At 40.6% G+C, this 26,897-nt stretch overlaps 1 protein-coding gene across 2 annotated transcripts in view; it reads left to right on the top strand.

Annotated features, from left to right (window-relative positions):
• DENND1B (DENN domain containing 1B) overlaps positions 1–26,897 on the top strand; it is a 184,398-nt gene that overhangs the window by 92,283 nt on the left and 65,218 nt on the right. For both annotated transcript variants that reach the window (XM_081194375.1, XM_081194374.1), the window contains exons 8-10: positions 3,142–3,195; positions 3,788–3,898; positions 26,747–26,847. In XM_081194375.1, coding sequence (XP_081050501.1) covers positions 3,142–3,195; positions 3,788–3,898; positions 26,747–26,847 — 266 coding nt within the window. The remainder of the gene's footprint in view (positions 1–3,141; positions 3,196–3,787; positions 3,899–26,746; positions 26,848–26,897) is intronic.

Consider the following 26,897-nt stretch of genomic DNA (forward strand, 5'->3'; position numbering starts at 1 on the left):
ATTCATCTTTGGTATTCCCATTTCTGTTTCTTCTGCAAAGAAAAAGAGAAAATGACCTCACACCCTACACCTTACAAACCAAAAGGCCTATATTGTAAAGTTTGAAAACAACAAGGTAGATTGATTGAACTGTTTGTTTTTGCCTTTGAAACATTACATGATGTTAAAGAGAATGGAGTCAAGTTATTTCAGAAAAGTGCAGCTTTGCAAGTTAAACTCAGTTCGTTGATTTCAAAACTTGAATTTGTACATTTTTCTCTCTAATATTGGAAAAAGAACAACGAGATCTTTTTTGCAAGTGAGCAAGTTTTGAAAAATCAACCTTATTTAATGGCGGTGAGTTTAAACTGCTCTGGCTACTCATAGCCCCTCTTGAAAGAAATAATTGCCTGCCAAATGATGTCTCTGTTGATTGCAAGTGATTCATAAATGTCCCCTGAGAAATTATTATGTTGCAGCTCTGGTATAAAAGAGAAAAAAAATCTTGAATGTATTTTCTGTTTAGACTAAACCAGAATTGGAAGTATATGTGCAAATTGTATGCTAAATATCCTCTTTACATTTAATAGAGTGACAATAGTTTATTCTTACTGACTTTTTGTTTTTTAAAAATATTTTTTATGCCTTTCAACTGTTTACAAATTCCTGAGAAGGCCTCTTTGTAGAACAGGAATAAAAAATGTATTATTTTCACTGAATATATTTACACTTGGCACTGTTGGCAGCATGTGAGCAATGCCTTAACATCATATCTCTACTGATATTTCAGTGGTACATACCGTTTTTATCATAATATCTCAGCAGAGGTTGAATATTTTGCTTTTTAATGACTGAATCTAGCTCCTTGGAAGAAAAAAGTTGAATAATTAGCCACCAAAATGAAAAAGAAGGGCTGCACCCCACCCAAAAGTGAGAAAGGTGGTGGTGATAGGGAAGAATCCTATATTTCACCTCCCCCCACAAAAAACCTAAAAGGGTTTAAGCTAACTAATGTAAGATAATATAAAAGTATAGTTATTTTTGCTAGTGATGACTATCTGAAGATCATCTGACATTTTTTTTTAATGTTCAGCTTTGTAAATATCCCTGAAGAAGAATGTCAGGTTGAAATTTAAATACATTTAAGGGTTTGTTACCCTTGGGATTCCCCCCTCCAACTTCAAATAAGCATTTTAAATATAAGAATAGTATAAACAGAAAATATTTTTGAGAATTTGGGATGCTTTCTTGGTTTCATAATATCTGAATTTATCCTTTTTCTATGTTATATGAATTCTGTCATTCTGTACATGTACTGGATTATAAAACACATTCCTAATGTTATTTATTTTTTTGCTAATTCTTTCTTTTTCTACCACTGCTTGTGTTTTATTTAGCTATCAACTAATTCTGAATGTGAAAAACGTGTTAGTTGTCAGAATTGCCCAATAAGGCTATAATTGGACAGGGATAATAAAGACCTAGTGGCATAAACACCTTACTTTAACAAGTAGCTATAAATGAACTTACCCGGGTCCTTTCCTTAGTACAAAATTCTAGATCCCATTAATATGGTCTTAGTCTAGTAACATTTTCCCCATTCACAATTATGAGGTTAGCTAAGAGCTTCTGTGATGCTCGTTCTCTCATAGATCCTGAGTTTAATTTGTAGACGGAGGCTGCAATCCTTTACCTACTCACCGGGGAGTAAGCCCCATTGATCTCAATGAGACTTCAGAGTAGACATGTGGGATTGTGCTAAGGATGTACCTCCATCACTGCTACAATTAAAACTGCAACATCCACATCCCCCATCATGAGAAGCAGAGCAGGCCAGCTGTTCACAATAATTGGCAGTTGGTGAATGAGAGTAAGGAAGAGGCAGACCTTACACACCTAAGTTTCCTGTGGTTTCCGGATCCTCAAGTTGGACCAACCCTCACTTTAGTCAATCCTCACCTGCTAATCTCTCCCATTGTCTTGCTAAGAACAGACTAGTTGATTTCTGCCCATATTGGTAATCCCATAATGTTTTTCCTTAGAATAAGAATTGCTTTCCCAACATACAATGGTGGTCCACTTCTCCTTGACCTTCATGGTGATCGTGACTGGTGTCAGAAATAGAGACGATGTATATCTGTAACCCAAGAAAACCTTTAATTTAAACATATTTTTTTTAAGAAAAACAGTTTTTCAGCTGGAGTCCTCATACCCTCATACACTGTGTTTATTGTCCATGCTTGTGGACCTAGTGAAGCTTTTGACACCTCCTGTGGATCACATTAAAATATGCATGCAGAACCTTGTTAAGTTACATTTCTCATAAACGATTGTGGGGGGGGGGACTTGGGTTGTTTTGCAACCTGCTTGTAAATATTTAACAGAATGAACCCAGTTCTGTAACAATCAGGAACTGGAAGCCCAAGGCTATATTCAACCCTGTGAGGAGTACAGGCTGCACCCCCCCCCACCAGCTGCCAATCTATGAACAAGGGAGATACAAGAAGAAAACCGTGGCTAGGAATGCAGGATTTGTTATACTGCTTTATGAAAATGAGGCCACACCCCTCCATCTCCTTATGATTGTTAAACTACTCTGGGAATTGAAGCTTTATGAGTAGAATAGGGTTCTCCTATCAATACTTGGCACCAGTAACAAACAACAGTTCTTTGGGGGAAGACATGTTTAAAGTGGTATGATACTGCTTTAAATGTATAGTGCAGGTGGGGATCTGGTGTCTGCTGTCTAGGGCAGTAGCAGCTACAGAAGCAACTGTATGTATAGTTCCTTTCTTCTATTTTTCTTCCTGTTCTCCTGATTTTTTCTCCTCCTTCAGCTCCAAGGTTTGAAAAGAGCCTTGTCACATACTCTTTAACACTGATGATGCTCTACATATACGCTGTTGTGTTTTTTTAAACTCCTGGAATTAGCAAAACTGTGATTTCAGTAGAAAACAAACACTTTTCTGAAAAGGGTATTTCATGCCTGTGGTCTATTGAATCAAACTATCTGGTGCTCCTGATTACTTTACTAATCATGTCATTCTGCTACAAGAACAAAAGCTAACTAGCCTACATAAACAGCAGTTTATAATACTGCTATCACTTTCAGGACCAATAACTCTGTGTTTTGTTTTGTTTTGTTTTCCTTTCCTTGACCAGCAATCGTATTTCATTACTCCTGATCTAACTGGATTACCAACAGTACCTGAAAGTGTAAGTTTTGTAAGATTTATATGGGGTAAGATGAGATATTTAGCACATATCCACTGAATTATAAGGCTGGATAGAACCTGAAAATAAACTGGTTCAGCTCTCTCCTCAATGGCTTTATTCTCCTTTAATTCATTTACACATACCAACACCCGCCACTTTCTCCCTTCACAGGCTGTTTCAATTCCATAGTGCTGGGGATTTGCATACACTAGTGTATATCCATTTATGTAATTTAAAACAATCATTTGCCCACAGTGGATGCAAGGATCGCTCTCATTCTCTCTCTCTCTCTGTGTTTGCAGGCATGAATGTTTAAGAAGTGGTTATGTTTAATAAGCTAAACTAAAAAACTGGTGAGGGAGGGCAGCCTTGCTCAAAAAATGAAATCTGAATATTTTGAAGCACAGTTTTTAATATTGCAAAGGATAACAAGGTGACAAATTTCAGTTAAAGATGCTTATTGTGCAGACATATTTCTTTAACGAGATAAAAAAAAAATCCCCCTTTAGCAGGGAAATGGGTAGTTATAAGTTTATGCTCCACTCAATTACCACTATTAATGTGTTAACAGTACTTACTCTTTATTAAACAGAGAAATCTTACTGAATATTTTGTTGCTGTGGATGTGAACAACATGCTGCAACTTTATGCCAGCATGTTGCACGAGAGACGCATCATTATTACCTCCAGCAAACTAAGCACTGTAAGTACTTCACACTTCTTTCAAGCAGAATACATTGAGCATCTCAAAAAGACCCTTGCAGATTTAAATATGTTCAGTAGGTACTTATGAGACAATATCTACATACTTTTAAAAATATATGGTTTTAATCTGACTCTTGAAGCACAAAAGTCTGATTTATATAAAGCCTTCTCAGATACATTAAGTCAGGTTAATTATTTTTTGTTATCCAGAGATGAGAGTTCTCTAACTCGCTAGAGTTCATTTCTGTGCCTTCCACCCTATAAAGAATTCTTAAGGGCTATTATAAGATCTTTATTATTCACTTGTGGCTTATTCCATTGGAGCTACTTGAAAGAAATCAAGGGGGCATGATAATAGCTAGTATCCTAAACCTGGTAATAGGTAAATTCATCTTGGTTGCAGAGTAGTGTTTGGGGAGCGTATACTGTAATAGCTCTGATTTTGGAGCAGCTCTTCAGGCTGATAATAACTTACTATTCCAAATAGCCTTTTTTATTACAGGTTTTATGCTTCTGCCTATGCTGAAATGGCTTTCTTATGTCATTGCAGATGGCACAGAGATAAAGAGAGCCATGTTTTAACTCTACAGCCATGCCTAAATCTTTTGATAGCCCCTTTTTGTTCTATCCTTTCCCATGGGGTGTAATATACAGGTCTACACCCATCTCAATTAAGTTGCAAGCAACATTGCTTTCAAGCCAATGGGCATCATTGTGTATGCAGAGTGTTGTCTGTTAAGTATAGAAATATATTACTTAGGATTCCTTCAAATCTATTGCATGGCATACTTTCTAGTCTGGTAATAGGTGTGTTCAAATGATTCACTGAATGCAAAACCACTCACAGTATGTTCAGTATAATCAGAAATAGTACAAAAATAGTTTTGCACTGTTAGCTAATCTGGATGTACACTAGGCAAGCCTGTACACAAGCTAATTTTAATTTCCTTTAATTTAATGGAATTTATGAGGTTAAACTCAGTTGAGCTGCTTAACTCTGCAGGATTACTATCTGAGTCTTTATAGATAGCAAGAGCAGGGCTTTAAAAGCACGAACAAATAAAATCTTGCACTGAGTGATCAAAATACAGTCAACAACTTTATTGGTGCTTAGTTCTCATTCAAATGTGCTGAAAGCTTTGAAATTTGAGGTACTCTGAAGTTTTGTTATGCAGGGACGAGAGTGTGCTGAGTAAATAGCATTCTTCGTTTCAAGAGATAAAAATAAGTCCAACATTCATTTGTTGACTATAGTTGTCATTCACTTGTTAAACTTGTACGCCAGTTGTTAATCCATGGACTTTCCGTGGATTTCTGTTGGTTCTGATTCCGCGGGAAAGAGTGTGTTTTCCAGGGGAAAGCGGTGGGTCAAACAAAAAAATAAAAATACTCGGACCTGTGTCTAGGGACAACCAGAAGTGCCCCTCTTGAACTTGTGAATATACTTTACCTGGTGAAGGGTGCCTGTATCAGTCAGTCTTGCAGTTCAGATTTGGCTTCAGTTTCTTGAAGTGCAATTCAAGCAATAGTTTCAGCAGGAACAACTTAATGCAGGGCAACTGTCATGTAGACGCTGCCCACTGTACTGAAAAGGATTGCATCAGTTGGCAGTGTGACCAGGGCAGAGTGAGTGTAGAGTCGGTGCACCTCCTTCTTCTTCTTCTTCTTCTTCTTCTTCTTCTTCTTCTTCTTCTTCTTCTTCTTCTTCTTAGAATTTATATACCGCCCTGTACCCGGGGGTCTCAGGGTGGTTCACAGGATAAAATCAAGATATAAAACCACAACATATATAATCAAAATAAAAACAACAATCCAATAACACCCCCCCCCAAAAGAGCCACATTTTAAAAGGGTATAGGATGTCAATCATGGCAATCAGATTTCCATTAGAGTAGAACCACCCTCTCGGTGGTATCTGATGCTGTACAAGCACAGTTCTGGTTTTGCAATTGGACTTTTCCTCTCTCTGCTCTCTCTGCCTCTGCCCAATCTGCTTCCGAAGGCCTCCCAATCCCTGGGAGCAGATTTTGACGTTGTGTGTGTGTTTGTGTGTGTGTGTGACTGCAGATGAGAGGAGGGGAGGTTTCATTGTGTGAGTGAAAATCTGCAGCTTGATTGGATGCAACCCCCTGAATATGCATCATGTTGGGCATTCCCAAAGGTCCAGGGTTTGTTTTGTGGCTCCTTCCTTTGAGGTTGAGGTATCTTACATGGTGTCCTCCATATGTTGTTGGACTATAACCCCCATCATCCTTGAATATTGGCTGTGTGACTGGAGCTAATGGGAAGTAAAGTCTGACAACAACTTTGTTAGCTACATTTAAGGAATTTCAGGTAGTAGGCCTCTGTATTCAAATTGCACTTCTACTTGTGGTCGAAATTATTGACCATTGTAGAAATATTGTAGTGGCATTTTTTGCAATGGAATTTTTTAGCACCGGTCACTGTTCCTGTTTTCCAAAGGGGTGTGTGTTGTAATTGGTGTTTCTGTGCTCTCTGGCTTCCGTCACAGTGTGTCCCATTGCACGAGTAGCAGTTTAGCCATGCTGGCCACATGACCCGGAAAGCTGTCTGCGGACAAACGCTGGCTCCCTCGACTTGAAAGCGGAGATCCTGCACACCATAGTTGAATTTGACTGGACTTAACCGCCCAGGAGTCCTTTACCTTTACCTGTATCATAGTACACCAGGGGTAGGCAACCTAAGGCCTGTGGGCCACAAGCAGCCCATGGGCCACCCCCAAACCAAGCTGCCTGCTCAGCAAATCCCTGCACGCTGTGCTAAACCAGTACAGCATGGTTGCGTGGACTTGCATCTGCGGTGTCGGAAATCGCGTCTGTGCATGCTCAGACGCCCACGGAGGGATCTCCGCTGGAGTGAACTGGCCCAGGCGAGGTAAACCTTGCCGACCCCTGTAGTACATGGACTGCATGCATGACGTTCCAGGTTTATCTCTGCTTCAGAGAAATAAAATAATATATTAGTCCCCTGATATCTTGAAGATCCTTTTAGTAAGAGTAGGAAACACTGAGCTGGATGGAACTGTTGTCTTCATCAATGTAGGGTAATCTCAAATTTTTCCCATCTAGGACCCATTAAGAATTACCACTTAAATTAGTAACTGGATTATATCCTAATTTTGCACTCTTCTACACAGACTGTAGACTGAAAGTGTGTGTAGCATGCCAATTATCTATTTTGCATTTCTGCACTTCTACCAGGGACATGGGTGGCGCTGTGGGTTAAACCACAGAGCCTAGGACTTGCCGATCAGAAGGTCGGCGGTTCGAATCCCCGCGACGGGGTGAGCTCCCGTTGCTCGGTCCCTGCTCCTGCCAACCTAGCAGTTCAAAAGCACCTCAAAGTGCAAGTAGATAAATAGGTACCGCTCCTGCGGGAAGGTAAATGGCGTTTCCGTACGCTGCTCTGGTTCACCAGAAGCGGCTTAGTCATGCTGGCCACATGACCTGGAAACTGTACGCCGGCTCCCTCGGCTAATAAAGCAAGATGAGCGCCATAACCCCAGAGTCAGCCACGACTGGACCTAATGGTCAGGGGTCCCTTTACCTTTACTTACCAGGTGTCTGTCAGAATTTTTTAAAAAAGTTAGTGAAGTTTAAAGTCTGAGGAGTATCTTGGCTAGTTTTGGAGGAAGAAATATTGGCTTATGAAGATGGGATATGAATGAACCTTTGGTCCACACATAGCCCCTTTATGACATGAGGAATGAAACCAGGAAGTGTATAATTGGCTGTCCTTTGGTTTCTTTTGAAGGTGGTAACTATATTATCTTCTGATCCACTTTTTATAGTCCTGTATTAAACATTATGTTTCATGTTTGCATTAACAGCTAAGCCACCTCAATTAGTCGTTTGTATTGCATATTCTCTGATTCTAATGGGTTGTAGCCAACATGAGTCATACTCTGTGTAGATCCATGTAATAAATGGACATGACTAACTTAGATAGATTAATTTCAGTGGATCTATCCTGAGCAGACTTTAGTTGGATACCACCCTTTGTTTTTATGGTTACCACTTGCATAAAATAAAGCAAATTTTGACTATGTATCCTCAGTGAAAATGTAACTCCTGCATTAGAGTTTTGCTTTCTGAATAAGCGCCTTTTCCTTTGAAAATAGTGTTATCAAATCCATTCTATTGTTAGGGGAGTTGTCCTTTTATCTTTGAGGTTAACTTAATACCAAGTGTTTATGACAGTTCATGCAGACTGAGTTGTGATGTCACCTCCAAGTTATCAGCTCTGTTTCGGTTCACTATCTAAGGGCAGTTGCACCAATAACAAAAGACATAATTCAAGCTCTCTCTCAAGCTCTCCTTACTCTTTTTGTTTTGTGGAGGATAGAAAATTCTCTGAATCTATAAATCACTTTTTAAAAAAAGATTTAGCACCTTTGCCATTTCATTCTACCCTGTGGTTTTAAAGGACTAATCCTGATATGTATAGAAATGAAAAAGGGGGTTCTGTTTTTGGAGAGCGCAGCATATAGTGATCAACCTATTTTAATGGGGAAAGAAGTATGTGTAACAAAATAACGATCAGTTCTTTATTTACATATATGCATTTTTACATAAATACACGATTCCCTTTTGCATAGGTAAAACGTTTACTTTGTATCTGTTTTTCTGACTCGCAATTCTCTTTTATTTCCATCTTCCTGTAAATGAAAATATGCATGCAAACGTGCATCCTGCACGCACTCAGCACTTTAAAAAGGTATGAGGATGTAACAGCTTGAATGCAGCTTTTTGTATTGCAGTTGCTGTGTGAATTAAGCTAGCGTGGAAACCTTTTTCAGGAAGCCAGTGTGAATTAAGCTAGCGTGGAAACCTTTTTCAGGAAGCCAGTGCTAGAACATTGATTTTATGCCTGCTGTAGGCAGGCAAGCCCTGGATGTTTGGGCCCCAAGTGAACCTGCAGCGGTAGTCTACCAGAACATCGTGCTGTAGTCTTGTGTATTCAAAGCAAAGGAATAAATCATGATTTTACAACGGTGCATCAGTTGACTTATTGCTGTTTTGTGACCGCTGGGTAGGAAGCATTGCTGTTTAATGCCATGTCATCGGTTCTCAAGTCAGTCAAGCATGAAGGCTTGTCATATGCCTCTATAATTGTACCTCTCCAGACTTTCTCTAACTAGTCAGCTGGGGCTGTGCATTTTGTCTCCAACACCCGGCTGGCCCGTGCCTGACAGGAGCTTTCTCATCATTCTGTCAGTAATATGTTAAGTAGTGTGTGCCTGTTTTGTGGCCTCTGCTATAGAAGCAGGTGGAAATACTTTAATGCAGATGTTGAAATGTTGTCTCTCTCTTCCCTCCTTTTTTAAATAATAATAACAATATTTGTTTCAACTAACGCTGGACTGATAATTTTGTAAGAGCTGTACTTGCATCCCACCTGCATAATCCAGGAGAGTTTTTCATTTCTGCAAAATAGGAATCGGGAGGTGAGCTAAAAACAATTTCAAAATTGTTTTGGAGGAACCCCAGTTACTGAAATGTTCACTGTCTTTGCCTTCCATGAAGAACAAACACCCCCTTATCCCCAGTGGATCCGTGATGATTGCGCCTTTGGTTAGGCTAAATCATGGTGCATCATAACTCTTAACTAGCCCGTATGTGTAAATAATATATATTTCTTCCAATTCCCTTCCAAAACTTGGAGTTTTATTTATAGCTGCCTGGGGACTTTAAAACACTTGAAGGCAGCAGAACAACTGACCAGAGGCTGGGGCTCGCAAAGCGCTCTCGGTTTGCCATAATTGCATTGTACTTCATCATGCTCGTCTTCCAGCTGATTCTAAGGATCCCCTAATGTGGTACTTTGTCCTAGTGATTCATAGAGTATCCTCATGATGATTATTACCACCCTTGTATTGAATGATTCTTTGTGAGGAGGCATTGAAACTCACTTGCATCTGATTTTTTTCCAGCAAAATGCAGACTTTGAATGCTTTAAAAACTCAACTGAGTGCTGAAAAACAGGGATAAGTGACTTTTGTTCCCTACAACTCCCAGTGGCGGACTACCAAATATGTAGAGTAGGCACCAGCCTTTTAGGGCCCCCACTACGATAGATAAAAATATAATTGAAGGAAAATTACAATCAAGTTTTTTAGTTCAATGTGAGGATGGCCCCCAAGATTTTGACTACCTCCATGGGGTTTAATCCGGCACTGCCAACTCCTAGGGGCTGAGGTCCCTTCACGCTCCCTAAAATATTTGAGGGGATTGCCCCCCTCAGTTAATGGGCATTACCATTCAAATGGTGTGTGTGTGCCACATCTTGTAATCGATCGTGTGGGGCAGGGCTTACTTGCCCCCCCCAGTGTTTTATTCAAGTTGGCACCCCTGGTAAACCATCTTTCATTTCCAAACAGTAGGTCCCCCAGACTTTGTGACCAGTCCAGTTTGTGTGATGCCGGTAGAGGAGAGGCCTGGGTAGGAGACTAAATTTAGGGGCAGTCAGTATATGGGAAGGGGCAGAATAGAATTGTGCCTGTCCGTTCCGTTCTGACCACGCATTGCTTGGCTCTTCTATGCAGGGTTGACTGATGTGTAGCGTTCATTAACCCCATATTTGTACATAGCTTCATAGAGTGGAGATTTTTTTTTTTTGCTAGTGTAGCCTGAGTTGTTAAAAATAAATACTACCAGGTCACGCACAATAAAAATGGAATACATGCTGAGATCAAAATATAAGGGCCCGCAGGCCGCATGCAGTTCATCATCCACAAATTGACCATTTCACTGATGGATAAAGGACCAGGGTTTGATTTTCACTTACTTCCTCAGTATAAACAATTCTGATTTTAACTGTAAACACATTTTAAATACCCCATGCTCAGTCACCAATACACTGCTATTACCAAGATGATACAATGGATTTCTAAGGGACTGTGTACAGTGCAGCTGCATGAAATGTCTCTTGCCCTGCCAGGGACATGCGGCAATGATGAGTGGGCATTCTACATGGGCAGGTTGCGCATTATACAACAAAATTGTAAGTACAAAAAACCCCAAAACCCTACACAGAAAGGATTACAATATTTAAAGGTAAAGAACTCCTGACAGTTAAGTCCAGACGCAAATGACTTGGGTTGCGGCGCTCATCTCGCTTTACTGCCCAAGGGAGCCGACATTTGTCCGCAGACAGTTTTTCCCGGGTCATGTGGCCAGCATGGCTAAGCCGCTTCTGGCGAAACCAGAGCAGTGCACGGAAACGCTGTTTACCTTCCCGCTGGAGCGGTACCTATTTATCTACTTGCACTTTGACGTGCTTTCGAACTGCTGGGTTGGCAGGAGCTGGGACCGAGCAACAGGAGCTCACCCTGTCGCGGGGATTCGAACCGCCAAGCTTCCGATCGGCAAGCCCAAGGCTCAGTGGTTTACACCACAGTGCCACCTGCGTCCCCACAATATTTAGCATCATTGTTTTGAATCATTGAGACTTCCTTTATATGTGCCTCAGTGTTGTAGGATTGTGGCGTTCTGAATTTCATGGAGTGCCATCCAAGCGTTTGCTTGTGTCATTCAAACGTAATTTCTGAATGTGGGGTCCTGTGAAAAAGTGCTTTGTGGCCCACAGCCTGGCTTAACTACGATTTCATCATTTTCAAGGAAATCTATTCTAAAGGCCCTAAAGTGTATTTTGAGTCTTACCTGCTGAGGTAATTTAAAATATTTATGCACTTATTTAAATATGTTGTTGTTTGCTTTATAGATGGTTGCCACCTTATTTTGCAGCATTTTTTGTTTTAAAAAAGTGAGCATAAATTAAATATTTAGACTTTGAACAGATGGTTTCCTTCTGTTGCTTTCAAAATTTCTTTTAGAATGTGTTGCATTGTACTCTGCAGCAGTTTATTGTTTATAGTTGCCAAGGTTTTTATTTTCCTCACCTGAAAAGTAGCTGGAGTAGCTTGCTGATAACTAAGTAAAAGCAGATAAAAGGAACTCTTGCTTCTCATAATATATATTATTGTCCTATACACGGGACAAGGCTCATGTAGGCAGTTCACTCTCAAACAGACCCAAAGAGGCTATGAGTAAAGGAACTCCCAGTCCTTTTTTTTTGGTTTTAAAAAAATGAAGTTCCAGTACTGATACCTTCATAAGAGTGCAGTGGGTACAAAAAAAGACTCCGTCAGTACTCCGTACCGGTGAATACTGTCACAAAAAAGCCCTAGTATTCCCTATTTCACCTATCCCTGGAAATGCATCATTGTGGATAAGTTAACCTTTGACCCAGCTTGTTCACAACTACAGTGATCTTTCTACCAGCGTTCCTACAAATTGGATGGCTTGAAAAATTGCAAGAGCCATTGTAGGAATCCCTTCCAAGTCAACATAGAGCTAGATTGCACATTACATCCTCATGTGAGAGCCAGGAAGTACACATGCCCATCATTGTTTTATTTGCATGCCACTTTTCGATAGCTAAAACCATGCTTGAAGCAGTTTACAACATAATCTACACAATTGCAAACGTAGCAAAAGTCATAAACAATAAATGACACATATCACAAAGTACCCAACCAAACTGAACAATTGCTTCATAAATAAAGATATTAAAAATAAAGATACAGAAAATTAAAATCAAACTCATGCTGGTAGCTTCGAGAACACTGTCCAACCATCTCGTCCTCTGTCGTCCCCTTCTCCTTGTGCCCTCCATCTTTCCCAACATCAGGGTCTTTTCCAGGGAGTCTTCTCTCCTCATGAGGTGGCCAAAGCATTGGAGCCTCAGCTTCAGGATCTGTCCTTCCAGTGAGCACTCAGGGCTGATTTCCTTAAGAATGGATAGGTTTGTTCTTCTTGCAGTCCATGGGACTCTCAAGAGTCTCCTCCAGCACCATAATTCAAAAGCATCAATTCTTTGGCGATCAGCCTTCTTTATGGTCCAGCTCTCACTTCCATTCATCACTACTGGGAAAACCATAGCTTTTACTATATGGACCTTTGTTGGCAAGGTGATGTCTCTACTTTTTAAGTAGCATCAGTAACAACACCTAAACAATACTGCAACCCAAGAGTCAGCAGCTTTTGTAGTTGGAGTCAATCAGGATGCTGCCCTCCCTGGCCAGGTGGGAAAAGGCCATCAAGGCAGGGAACAGGTCTTCTAGAACTCATAGCCAAGATGGATACACAGCTGAAGACTGGTGTAAGCATCATGAGTAAGAGATTACTGATGAGCAAACTAGTTTGTGCCGTTTTGCATATTCCTGCACCAATATAAAGAAAGCCCACTACCCCCCCCTTTTTTGGGTGTTTTTAATAACTTGTTTCTTACGTCAGTATTCTTTGTTAATGGGGATGGAAGCCTTCAAAAAAACTTCCAAGCATGACTTATTGCCTGGCTGTGGACCAGGCTGCAAGGAGTATTATTGTTCATATTCCATTTCAAATCACAAATTCTTGGAAAAGTTCCTTGTACTTTAATGACTCCACTGGATCACATCAGCTTTTGAACTGAACCTGCATACAACGTTTTTGCAGTCAGCCAGCCAGCCAGCCATTTAGCTGCATTGCATCATTTATTTATTTGATTTTATTTATTATGGTTTCTTCCTGCTGTGTGTTTTCCCTTTCTTGAAATCTACTGTTTAATAAGATGAATTCCCTCATAGTTACCCCTGTGTCCAACTGGTAGGGAATAAGATGTGGGTGTGCCTTGCCAAAAGTTCATTCATCTTGAGTCTCAAAATTATTATGAGGAGCAGTCTTCAGAGGCCTGCATATATTATGAAATATTTCAGATCTAGAACCTGCTATTCTGACTGCTGGAGATCTAAAAATGTGCATCAGATCCACCCTCCCACTTCAGAAGTAGTGTGTAACACACAGAGAGAGAGACTTAAAAAGCATTCTGTGCAGATCGTGTGGAAGAGGAATAATGGGGAGGAAGAGGGCAGGTTCTGAACTTTCCGTTACTGTACTCCTGTCTTAAGACAAGAATCCAGTGCAAAAATCCAATACGAATCTGCAATTTGCATGAATTGGCTTCACATTATAAGGTCAGATGAGAGTATGATCTAAACAGCTTTACTGATTCACAAACTCCCCAGAGTAGTTCCACTCAGTCATGTGTGGGATATGCATCTTACTTTTCCAACACAGCATAATTCAAATTTTGCTCTTGGTTCCATAAGTTATTTGCAGTACACTTGTTATTTATTTTTCCACTGTAGTACAGAAGCTAGAAATGTTATGTGTGCAAATTTTAACTGTCCTATTTCTCCTCGTCCCATTGAAATGTTCATTCCATTTGTTTCAATTTGGCATGAATCTTGGATCAGAAATTCTGTATGTCAGAGTTTAAGATTTAGTGTCAGAGATACAAGAAAGCCACAGGACTGGAAGATCTGGACAGATATCCAACTTACTCCCTCAGTAAAAGATCAGAAAAGATCATTATTATTATTCTTTGGCAATTACTCATAGCCAAGTAAGATTGTCTTCCATGAACATGGTCTTAACAGTGAGTCCATAAGTGACTGTGGAGGCCAATTCTGGATCCACACATCCTTCCACAGTGGGGACATAAGTTTCTGGGCAGGAGTTGATCATGGTGAGGGTTTGCCAAATGTGCCTTGCTCTTAGCACGTTTCTCCCTTTTATCCTGAGTTTGAGTGTCTTCAAAGTCCATGATACCTTTGGTAAAGACTGTTCTCCGATTGGAGTGCTCGCAGGCCAGTGTTTCCCAATTGTTGGTGATTATACTACATTATTATTTTTTTAGATTTGCCTTGAGAGAGTCTTTAAACCTCTTTTGTTGACCACCAGCATTATGCTTTCCATTTTTAAGTTCAGAATAGAATAGTTGCTTTGGAAGATGATAATCAGGCATCCACACAACATGACCAGTCCAAAGAAGTTGATGTTGAAGAATCTGCCCACCCCACAGGCCACTACAGTTACTAACTGAACTACAAGCAAAGAAGTTCACGATCTCAGTTTGCTTCTAACTAAGATACTGTTCCAAATATCATTCTCCTAGGGTCCCGGGAGCAATTTTTTAAGTGTTCCTCTTTCCTGCAAAAGAGTTTAATTTAGGCCATTGCAGGAAAACCTTTGTACAGAAATAAAATTCAGATATGTAAATATTCAGTATTGTCAAAGAAGTGGGAGAAGAATAACATATCAATTAAAGGGAGGATATAGTTGGAGAACAGATAGCTTAAGCAAGAAACAAGATTTTTTAAAATTAAATTTGCTTTTCTTTATCTAGAACTATTTATGTTCGCTTTACAATGAACAGGTATGACATTCCCCAATTCAAGGGACATGCAATCTACCATATATAGCAGGGATAGTCAGCTCGATAAAGACAAATCATAGTGAACAACATAATATGAAGAAGATGGTTAGGATGGGAATATAAGGGGATAAAATTGTTCAAGCATTTGGGAACAAAATGGGGTGGTGAGAATGTCACAGTAGCAATTATTTCAGAAATTGGATACTAAAAGTCACCAAAACAGTAGGCCATATTCAACTCTGCAATTTTGCTGGCACAATGGATTTCAGTGCTCACAGCAGAATTTCGTCTCCTTTCCCCTCTAACATCTTGCACACCCTCAAAATGGGTTACCTCCGGAAGTGATTTTCAGCGGACATTGGGGCTGGGGGGGGGGGGAGAAAGGGAAGTCCTGTTGTGCCAGTAGAATCCCTGCAAAACAAAATTAAGAAAGTCAATAAAGAGTATTTGGAGATTTAACTGTGTAGCATATTAGCAGTTTAGTCAAATACAAAGGTTATACTGTAAATGTTACACATTTTTGAGATTGTTAAATATATTCAGGAAGGATAACCTTGCTTAGTCATGATATTAGCATGGAACCTATTTACTACCTAAGGAATTAAGCCATTCCTCTGGTCACTTCATTAATTAGAAAGAGTTGTTTTTAAGCATTCTCATAAGCTTCATAATCCAGCCGGCGGTGTTTTGACAGTTTCCAGAATTAGGCAGAGACAATTACTTTGCTTTAAAAGCAACTTTGTCAAAGTTTCCTGAATTAAGCAAAGGTGTGAACATCTTGTTTTAGGTAGAATAATAGGTGTTTTGCAAATCAAGTAGATGGATTTGCATGAATAAGGAAGACGTACAGTTGATTTTGAGCACTACAGTAAGTAGTCTATCAAATATAAGAAAAATATTAAAGTGCTTGCAGGTTACTTTATCATCAGGATATTTCTCTAAGGGCATGTGGATATCACACAAAACTACGGTGAAGCAGGATGTGAAAGCACAACCCCATTCCAAGGCATCGTTCTCCCTCCTACCCCCACGGGGTGACAGGAATTTGAAAGCTTCTGCTTTTAGTCAAAATTTGTCATATTGTCTGGACTAACCAACAGTAGTTAACATGACTAAGGTTCTGCTTGTAGCTGGCATGGCTTGCCATGTCATCTGAACTGTGATCTGTGATTATTGCTAGATTAAACTGAACCAACGTCAAGCTGTGGTTTCTGAAGCCAACTTGCTTAAAATATGTATAGTTAATGTTAACCACGGTTCGCAGTTCAGATGACATGCGAAACTTGAGAAATCCTCTTAATGACACAGCAGGAAAAGCGGGGGGCAGAACAGACAAGCCCGGGAGGAGCCTAGGCCTTTTCACAATCTAGCAAAATTATAGTTTACCATTTCTGGACATGATCTCAGAGTTGCTTAGATGTCAGATGATTTTCTTGAATTTAGTTTTTGAAATCCTGGGCTTCATGTATCGACATTATAAATCTTTCCCATATTCTGTATCGGGGTGGGAAACCTTTTCTAGCTTGTGGGCTGAACCTTTCTCTCCCCACCCCTAGAGAGCTTGCCCACCTTTCAATATCCTAGCGACATCAGCTGATGCCGTGCTTAAAAATTCCCACTGGAGGCACTTCAAAGTGCAGTGTGAGGTTGTTCAAAAGCCCTTATGCAAACAGTTATGCATTGCTGTTTAAATCTCCAGTTTTCAGAGGTTTAAAGATCAGTACCCAGCTGCTTGCAAAAGTGCTTTCAAATAGCCTTGCTCTTCTCTGTGGACCTCTGGCTAATGGGTGTGGTTAAATCATGCTCAGTTTGACTGCATGCGCCAGTTCCCAGCAGAATCAACCCCCACCCATCAGGTGGCCTCACCTCCATCTGAGTGACACCAGTTGATTGGCAGGTGGGCGTGGTTTTTAAAAAACGGCCTCCAGGGCCAAATTCGAGCACTCTGGCAGACTAAGACTGGGCAAGGGAGTCCTCACACCTGTTCTATATGATTGTACAAAATTGCTGAGAGTACTTGAGCATAATAATTTATATTGTTTGGAACTGCTGAGGACTATAGAGAGATGTTCTTGAATGATTGCTCACTTGAATTGTATGAATTTGAAGAGAACTTGAAGACTAAGTAGTCTTGGATAAAACCCTTGGATAAAACCCAAATAGCAATGTGATTTGCAAAAGCTTGTTTCATTTGCACAAAAACAATAGCAGTATCAGCATTGAAGCTGGAAGCAATAGTACTGGAGGCAATAGTGTTTGGTAGTCACATTAAGAATTAAAACTTTAGGTTACCTTTTTAATCCATGAATTTGCTAGAGTTGTCTAGATAAATGCTTGGTGATTGTACAGCTAATGAATACGTAAACATGTTGCAGTAAATGTTAACTGGTATTAGAATCTGTATTTCTTAAGTATTTTGAAATCAGGACCATTTCCCTAAACATTCTTGTACGTACCCCCAACCTAAAGTATTGTTATATTACTTGGAACTCAAATCGGTGTTTCTCAGACTTTGTGAAATTCTATTCCTTCTCATCTGCACCTCCAAACTAAAATCTCATGGGAAGATCAGGTATCTGCACAGGTCCCACATTCACCAACCCATCATGTTGGCTCCCTACATATCATCTTTCTATGCACTGCTTCATCTCTGCCAGAAATGAGAATTCTCTTCCTCCTCAGGTGTCCCTTTAGGGTTGCTGCTCGGTGAAACTGCTTTGGTGGTAACCCACTGTGAGTGCAACATCAAACCACACATCTCTCTAGCATTAGACTGCAGTATAATGTCTTGTCAGGTAACGGTGGAATCAGACGAAAACATTCCCAGTCAAAACCTGACAGCGTTGCAGAATGCACTGAACAATGACATCAAATGCTTTAGACAACTATAATAATATCAGCAGCGGCAGCCCTTGTGCTTTGCGATAAGATTGGTTCCCAAAGGTCTGTTTTTCTCAGTACCATTCCTCCCCCCCCCCCGCCCCATTTGATATCTAGCAGGCAGTCATTTCCAGGCATGTTTGTTCTTAGGGTTGTGTCCTCCCCCAACATTGTAGATCTCAGTTCCAGAAAGTTTCAAAACAATTGCTTTTGCCAAGGAAATGGTCTATTTTCAACTCTGTTAAACTCATTCAGTGTGTGTGTTCCTGGTTCTTTAAAGAGAATAAGGTGGTGGTTATTTTTTGGTCCACACACACAAACTTAAATATTTTATATTAGGAATGAAGATGATGTGCGGGAATGTATTACACTGAGCGCTGAAATCTTTTCAAAAATCTGATGATACCTTTGAGAGTGTATTTGTTTTGCAGGATGGATCTCAAAATCTCACATGTCTAAAGCAGCTGTAGAAATATAAAAAAGATAATTCAGAGCAATGTGAAGTTTTTATCAGTTCTTGAATCTTGAATCATTCTTTAAGCAGAAGTAGTAGCTGGAATCAGATTTCTAAAAACATGCATCTGACACAGTAGGTTCTTGTGATAGGTCACAATAGACACAAAAAATAGTTAGCCTTTAGAGTGACTCTTAAGTCATGTACACACCATACATTTAAACCACATTGCTTCTGCCCTAGTTCTTCTAGGAACTATACATTTATATTTTGCATATGTCAGAGTATGTGCATATCTATTGTATTATATGTAGCATAGCACAAATCACTTATTTTTGCCACCAATACATAGAACCTGTACATGTATGGACCAGGGAGCTGAACATGGATGCCTGAGTTTCGAGTCTGAAAAAGATGTAGCATCATACACTCTGCTAAAGCCTTGAGGAAACTTCAGAATAATCTGTTGAAGGAAGGGTGTTCTTAATGTACGCCTGTAAGCCACTACAGCGCACAGCCTGGCTTCATGATTCTTCTTTGAGAGTCCGTGCTCTAAGTACCCCTGCAGAATAAACTGAGATCAGCAACCCCCAGAAAGAGGGCCTTTTCAGTAGATCCGTAGCCATCTTATGTAACAGAATTCCCAGGGTGGCTTGCCTGGCACCATCTTTGTTGCCTCCACTCTACCCAATGCCAGCTGAACAACTTCCTATTAAATAACTAAAATAACCTAGGTTTCTGTTTTTAATTTGGGAGCAGCAGCAAATTGTATTTTTGTTTATGTGGGTTTCTTCTTCTTTTTATTGAATTTATATACTGCCCTACACCTGGGGGTCTCAGGGTGGTGTACAGAATAAAATCAAGATATAAAACCACAAAATACATAATAAAAATAAAAAGAACAACCCTATAGCCCCCCACCACACACACAAAAAAACACACGTTAAAAGGGCATCGGATGTCTCCCTTTCTTCCCCCTTAAGTGTTTTTATGCTTTACTTTGTCTTTCACTTGTTTTTTATTTAATCTATTTTAGTGCGTCCAAAGAACTTTCGGGTGGCATAAAAATGTCTTGAATAAATGTCATAAAAAAGCAAACCTTCTAGTGGTGCAGCAATAAAACTGCTAGGACATTTGCAAAGCTAAGCATGGTGTGATACGGTTTCAACTTGGATGGGAGACAGTGTGTTGAGATTTCTGCCTTGCAGGGGGTTGGACTAGATGACCCTCAGGGTCCCCTCAAACTCTACAATTCCAGGATTCTATGAAAGTGTTTAAGCTTCTGCAAGACTTAGTTGTTTTTCCTGTAGCAGACTAACACAGCTAATCCTGTGGAAAATGAAAAAATTAATATAGATAATGTTTTTAAAAAATCAGGTCAGCATGACTCCTTTTAAATATAATCTAGCAATAAACAATCCACCTAATGGATAATGTTTCAAACTGTGCATTCCAAAAATTGATAAATAATTGCAGTTTTCATAGTAAGTTTTAATATTACTTATCTGTTCTTTTTTGATATCTTATTAACTGTGTAACCTTTATCCATAAACAAAACACCTCATAATAATAATAATAATAATAATAATAATAATAATAATAATAATAATAATAATAAGAAATAATAAAACATCCCAACTAGTCAACTATACAGGGTTTTGCAGCATTTCCCCACCTCCTGGTCACTTCAGTTCTTGCTGCTGCTGCTAGATTAACCATTGTTATTTGAGCTACATGGTCAACGTAGTTAAGAGAAACTTAAGTAGTTTTAGTGTTGTTCTGAATGATAATTTGCTTCTAATATGGCCAGAACATCATTCCAATAATCCTTAATGCTATCACAATTCCATCATATATTATTATCATTTGCATTTGGTGCAGAACCCCATCAACATTTCCTGAAATGTTCTTATTACATTGGCTTAATCATATTCACCCCCATTCCCATGTTTTCTACTGCCTCCTTTTGGCAACCACTCCTTTGGACTCCTCCATTTTCACATTAGCCCTCTTTTTTATTGCTCCTTTTCTCAACTACCCCTTGCACACAGACCATCCCCATTTCCATGTCTCCTCCTCTCTTCCGTTCTGCAGCCCTCTTCTTCAGAGGATCTGTTAACTAGATCTTTAAGATGAATCAGATCTTAAGAGCAAACCTGACAGCTTGGTCAGTTATAGAGGATTAAGTGCTGGATGTTGTACATACATAGGTGTTTGCTTGTTAATAAAACACCTTCTTTAATTTACTATATTGAATCTGAAAGTTCATGTAGAAGACAACACACGATACCAAGAGTGAAATAATATTTGGGGGAATGTTTATTTCTCACACATGATGCAGCTGAAGAATGGGAGAGATTTGAATAAAGGTGGTATGGAGTAACACTGAGAGGAAAAAAGTGGCAGTGTTAAACAACAACAGAGGTTTGAGTAGAGTGAGCGGGGGAAACATTGAGAGTGAAAAAGTGGTTTAAAATAAGTTTTGAGTACAGCATTAAGGGAATTGAGAAAAGTTTGGTTGTGTTAGCTTCTCTGTTGTACACTTCTCCACTATTTCTACTTTGAGAAAACTTTTTTTGAAGACAACAACCTTTTAGTCTTTCTCTCTTCCCAGTCTATTCAGTCCTTTTCTCTTTCTTGTTTTTATTCAGATTAGTTTCTTTTATTTATTGTATTATGAAAAAGCTGTAATAAAATCTTCCAGTAAAAAAACACCCCTCCCATTGTTTTTAAACACCAAATTTTCCTATCTCAATGTCCTTCCCTTTCTGCTCCCATGTTGTGGCTATTGCTGTTCTGCCACCTGTGTTCTCTTATGCTCCTCTACCCCATCCTGAATCCATGCAAATCCCGGCTCACGATGCAGTGCTACAGATTCTTCAATGGGAGCTGCATGGTGATGGACTGGTGCAAATATATTATTGAGAGAAAAATTGAGTTGGAAGATGTTGTTAGTTGAAGGAAAGAAAAGTTGTGAAGTTACAGAGTTGAAAAGTCAAGGAGCTGGAGCTGAATAGCTGCAAGAAATTTAAAAAAGGCTGAAACACTTAAGCAAGCCAGAATACTGAATAGAGTTAGAGAGTAGTTGAGTACTGAAGCAGAAAATGGCCAGGAAGGGAAATAGAAGCTGAACTCAGAGATACATATTGATAAGTATTAGCTTCCTTATGGAAACAGTCCAGAAATATTGGGTGTGAAGACTTATGCCACATGCTTGGTTCTTTGGATTATAGTTAGTGAAAGTTTTAATATTTAAATTCCCAGTTTGTTTCTTTGTAAAGATTACCTGAAAAAAAGTATTTCTTAATGATGATAGAGCATCATGAGGATTTCAGAAATTATTTAGGAAGGTAATTGGAAATGCAGCCAGTGGAATAAACATTAGGGAGGGAGGCAAGCTATTCATTTGCTGAAACATTAAATTATCTCTAGCAAGAAAACAGTAATTAAAATGGCACTTATCTTAAGTAACAATGGGGGAAGAAACACAACTCTGTAAAATTGCAGCTGTTTGGCTAAGAAGTAGGAAGCAAAATTTAATCAGAAATGGGCAGCTTAACAGTGGAATTATGACATCTTTGGCTGCCTGTAGTATAGCTGTCAAGCTTGGGCAGTTCGGTGGTCAATAGTGACATTCTATGTGTCAGTGAACAGAGTCTGTAACCCGCAGTTCACACATTACTGAAGCTCCAACTGTCGAACATTCAAGTCCCTTGGTATTACTGCATCTTCCAGCCTCCCCTGGCTGGCTCATGTTTCATTCTTTGGCAATTTGCCCTAATGATATCCCTCAGGAGCTTTCAGACCCCTCTTCTTTTCCATATTTAATCCTGTTAGATTAATCCGAGCGAAGAGCACACAGGGCTGCACAAAACAGTTGTCTCTTGGTTTTTTTTTGTGTGTGTGGCTTATTATTATTATTATTTAAAGCATTTTCTTTCCCCACTGCTTTTTTTCCCCTTTTTAAATGATAGAAATTTATAACTCAAATGGTAGAATGATTCTGAAATGCAAGCATCCTTCTCTGAAATACCCTAGGTTTGCTCAGGCTGTTCACAGAGGATCTCTATGCAAAAACCCCTTCGAGCATGAGGTATGAACAGCTGTCAGAGGCATTTGAGCTCCCCTGACCACTCCTAGGCAGTGCAGTCCAGGTGGCTGGTGCCCCACCCCTTTTCCAGGACCCATAGGAGAGCCGAGCCTTGATTTCCACCAGCCATTTTCCTTTGTGGGCCTAGATGGCTCTGCTTCTTTCCCTTTTATTTAACTGGACTGCTGTGGTCCCACTCATCTCCCTCAACCACCCTTCCATATTCTATTCTTTACTTTGGGGGAGCCTAATTTAAGCCCCGTTCTCACGTTAGCAGTGTAGGAGATGCACTGGCATGATGGCAGAATCCCTGGACCACAAGGAAGGAATCCACAGAAGTGGCTCCTCTCTCCAGTGGAACCATGTTTTAAATCCCATGCAGTTGCACGGTGATATTGTCAGAATGGGTCCTGTGACATGCATCTTCTAAGAGGTCCCCTCTTGGACAGAGAGTGCTCAACCCCTACCCCTTCTTTTTATTTGTTAGATCTTAAATTTAGCAAATAAAAAGAAGACCCCTTGTCTCATTGCAGTCCCACAATGGTTTCTAAGCTGTCCTCGGTCAGAAGTCTACAATGAGTTAAGCAGTTTTCTGTTATAGCAGCAGGAAATGTATAGTAGATTGGCAGAGTCTAAAAATAACAAAGCAATGCAACGGGTTATATTCAGCTTGCTGTATCTGCCCTTGTCGTATCTGCTGGAAAGGAATATATCTCATTCATATGAAATCACTCTAGCTCTCTTTAACAACGGAAGGGGCTTGTCCAAAGAAGCATATTCGTGTTAATCCCTCTCATATTTCAAATGGTGCTAACAATATGAGAAGGTCCCAAACTGGATACTATGCAGAAGAAGGATTGTTTGTCCCCTTTGTGAATTGTACAGCAGACTGGGCTCTTGAGACAATTGTTAGCAGAGATTAACACCTCATTACAGAGAAGCATGATCCCGGCTTTCATCAAACAAGATGCTGTTTGGGCGTTTATTCAGAAAGTTGTTCCGTAAATGGTGCCAGCTTTGTTCTGTCTTCCTGCCATTTTAGTGCCGCCACCCCCCACCCCCACTCCTTCTCATGTTGCTGTAGCGAAGCATATTAGGATTGCCTCACGCTTTGCACACTAAGCTTTTATTCAGATCTCCTGTGCTGCCCTTCCATTTTCCATTATATTGAGTCAGACCACTGGTCCATCTAGTCTGGCATTGTCAGCACTGGCAGCTGCTCTCCAGGGTTTCAGACGGAGGTCTTCTTTCCCAGCCCTACCCAGAAATGCCAAGTATTTTGCATGAAGAACATGCTTCCTTTTCTCTTGGTTTGAGCCACCTTAATGTCACTTGTTTTTTTTACTTAGCAAGATTTGGTGCGGCAAAATTTGAAAAGTGCTTTCCGATTAAAACGAGCACACACCAATGTCCAAAGCTGCATATGGTGGCCTCCCCAGTTTGGCATGTACAGTGGTACCTCTAGATGCGAACGGGATCTGTTCTGAACCACGTAACCAGCGACGGCACGTCTGCGCACACGTGCATCGCTTTTCGCCGCTTCCACGCATGCACGTGACATTGTGAGCGTCTGCGCATGCGCAAGCGGCGAAACCCGGAAGTAACGTGCTCCGTTACTTTGGAGTTGCTGCAGAGTGTAACTCGAATGCGCTCATCCCGAAGCACATTCAACCCGAGGTATGACTGTAGTGTTTAGTAAGCAAAGAGACAGGCATTTCCCGTAACACATCACCTTTCTATGTGTTCCATAATCCATGTTGGAAAAGCATGCATGCAAACAAATACTAAATAAAATTACTGAATAAAAGATTCCACATTGTTGTCAGAAGGAAATTCCTCCCTTCCCGGTCTAAATATGGCTCAGGCGCCAATTTTGGACGAGGTGCCATCTGGGGAAGGGAGGGTGAATTCTTCCTCTCTGTGCAATAAGTTCCCTCCACTCCCCTTCCCCCTGCATCACAGCTAGTCTCTCACTCTAACCTCTGTCACCCCCCAGAACTGGGCTCAGGAAAAACTTACCGTATTTTTCGCCCCATAGGACGCACTTTTTCCCCTCCAAAAATGAAGGGGAAATGTGTGTGCGTCCTATGGGGCGAATGCAGGCTTTCGCTGAAGCCTGGAGAGCGAGAGTCATCGGTGCGCACCGACCCCTCTCACTCTCCAAGCTTCAGGAAGCTATCCGCAAGCCTTGCAAGTTCCCGCGGGCTCACTAGGCTTGCGGGCAGCAGCCTGCAGCCCCGGCGAGTGTCCGCAAGCCTTGCGCGCCCGGCAGGAGGTCCCGCGGAGCGCGCGAGGCTTGGGGCGGCAGCCTGTCGCCCGAAGCACGGGGAGCCCTCCGGAGGGCTCCCCGTGCTTCGGGCGAGTGTCCGCAAGCCTTGCGCGCCCAGCAGGAGGTCCCACCGAATGCGCGAGGCTTGGGGCGGCAGCCTGTCGCCCGAAGCACGCGGAACTCTCCGGAGGGTGCCCCGTGCTTCGGGCAGGTGTGCGCAAGGCTTGGGGCGGCAGCCGCGGCGGGGTGGGAATAATTTTTTTTATTCATTCCCCCCCCCCCCAAAAAACGAGGTGCATCCTATGGGCCGGTGTGCCCTATAGGACGAAAAATATGGTATACTTGGTTTCCATAGGAGACTTTACTAAAGCCAAATTAGAGCCTGGGGGAGGGCTTGAGTTAGAGTGAAAGCCTGATGTGTGTGTATGTGAAAGAGAACAAATGTACGTGGCGTGAAAGAGTGTGGGATGGCCAGCCCACTTTCAACTTATCCACACCCACTTTCAGTTTGGCCACTCCTACCGTGGTGGCATGTGGCTCCTGGAAAGTTAGCCACAAGGGAATGCTGCAAAAGTTCCCTAAATAGATTTAGACTGTCATCCTGTGCACAGCTGCCTGAGAGTAACCCCCGAAATAAACTGGTATAGATAGGATTGCTCCCCAAACAGTTGTTTTCAGCTCACTGCAGTACAGTGGTACCTTGGTTCTCAAATGCCTTGGTACTCAAACAACTTGGAACCCAAACACTGCAAACTTGGAAGTAAGTGTTTCAGTTTGCGAACTATTTTCGGAAGCCAAATGTACTCTGTTTTGAGTGTTACACTTCCATTTTAAGTGCCACACTTCCGTTTTGAGTGTTACGCGGAGGTCTGTCTGTTTTTGCTATTTATTTAGAGTTTTTGTTTTTGTGGCTTTTTGTTTTTTTGTGACTTGTGTGGAACCCAGTTCAGCTACTGATTGATTGATTGATTGATTGTGTGACTGCAGTACATTGTTTATTACTTTCATTTTATGGATCAATGGTCTCGTTAGACAGTAAAATTCATATTAAATTGCTGTTTTAGGGGTTGTTTCTAAAATTCTGGAATGGATTAATCCATTTTGCATTACTTTCTCTGGGAAAGCGCGCCTTGGTTTTGGAATGGACTTCCATAACGTATTAAGTTTGAGAACCAAGGTACCACTATGTGAACTAGAGAAAACAAAACATTAGTCTTTTTTTTACTACTTTCTATTACCTATATATTTGCCTGTAGCAGTTGAGTTTTTCAGGAGCCTTTTTCTGTTTAGTTTAATTATAGGCGTCACTTTTAATTTTCATGGGGATGGGGGGAGTTTATTCCATTATGTGTTCCTGTAAGAGCCAGTCTTCTACTTTTGTTCACACCAGAGTTTTTTGGATCTATCTGTCTAATAATCCTGGGCAATGATAGCAGCCCAGGGAGAAAATTATTTTAAAACAAAACATCCTCTGCTGTGATCACAGTCTGAATACTACCTGAGTATGGGAGGGCAGCAGAACTAATTGCCTTTGTCACTTTCTGTGGCAGTATTGTTCCTGTAGATTCATGTCTCAAGAAAAATATTTATTTGAGGAAGGCTTGCAACACTGAATCGGCTCATTTTGAAATGAGAACACAACTGTTTCTCTATGCCTTTATGAGAATGTGACTAATTGTGGTGTTGCCTTTATATTGTTTATATTCATATGACATTCATTCAGATGTTTTAGATACATCTCAGTTCTTGGTAAAATACATTTCAGTTCTTGGTAAAATGTATTCTGCCTTGGAAATTTCTTTTCTTGGTGTTTAAATTAAAATCAGGAATTTGTTACTTTGTTCTCAGCTCTGTGTTTTGTTTTTACTTTTAGTTAACTGCTTGCATTCATGGGTCATCCGCATTGCTATATCCAATGTACTGGCAACACATATACATCCCAGTGCTCCCTCCACATCTGCTGGACTACTGCTGGTAAGATAGAAAAAAAAATATTATTTCCCACTATGGCGACAATCCTTTGC

The sequence above is a fragment of the Podarcis bocagei genome (genome assembly GCF_964188305.1).
Source record: "Podarcis bocagei genome assembly, chromosome: 5".
Lineage (NCBI taxonomy): Eukaryota > Metazoa > Chordata > Lepidosauria > Squamata > Lacertidae > Podarcis > Podarcis bocagei.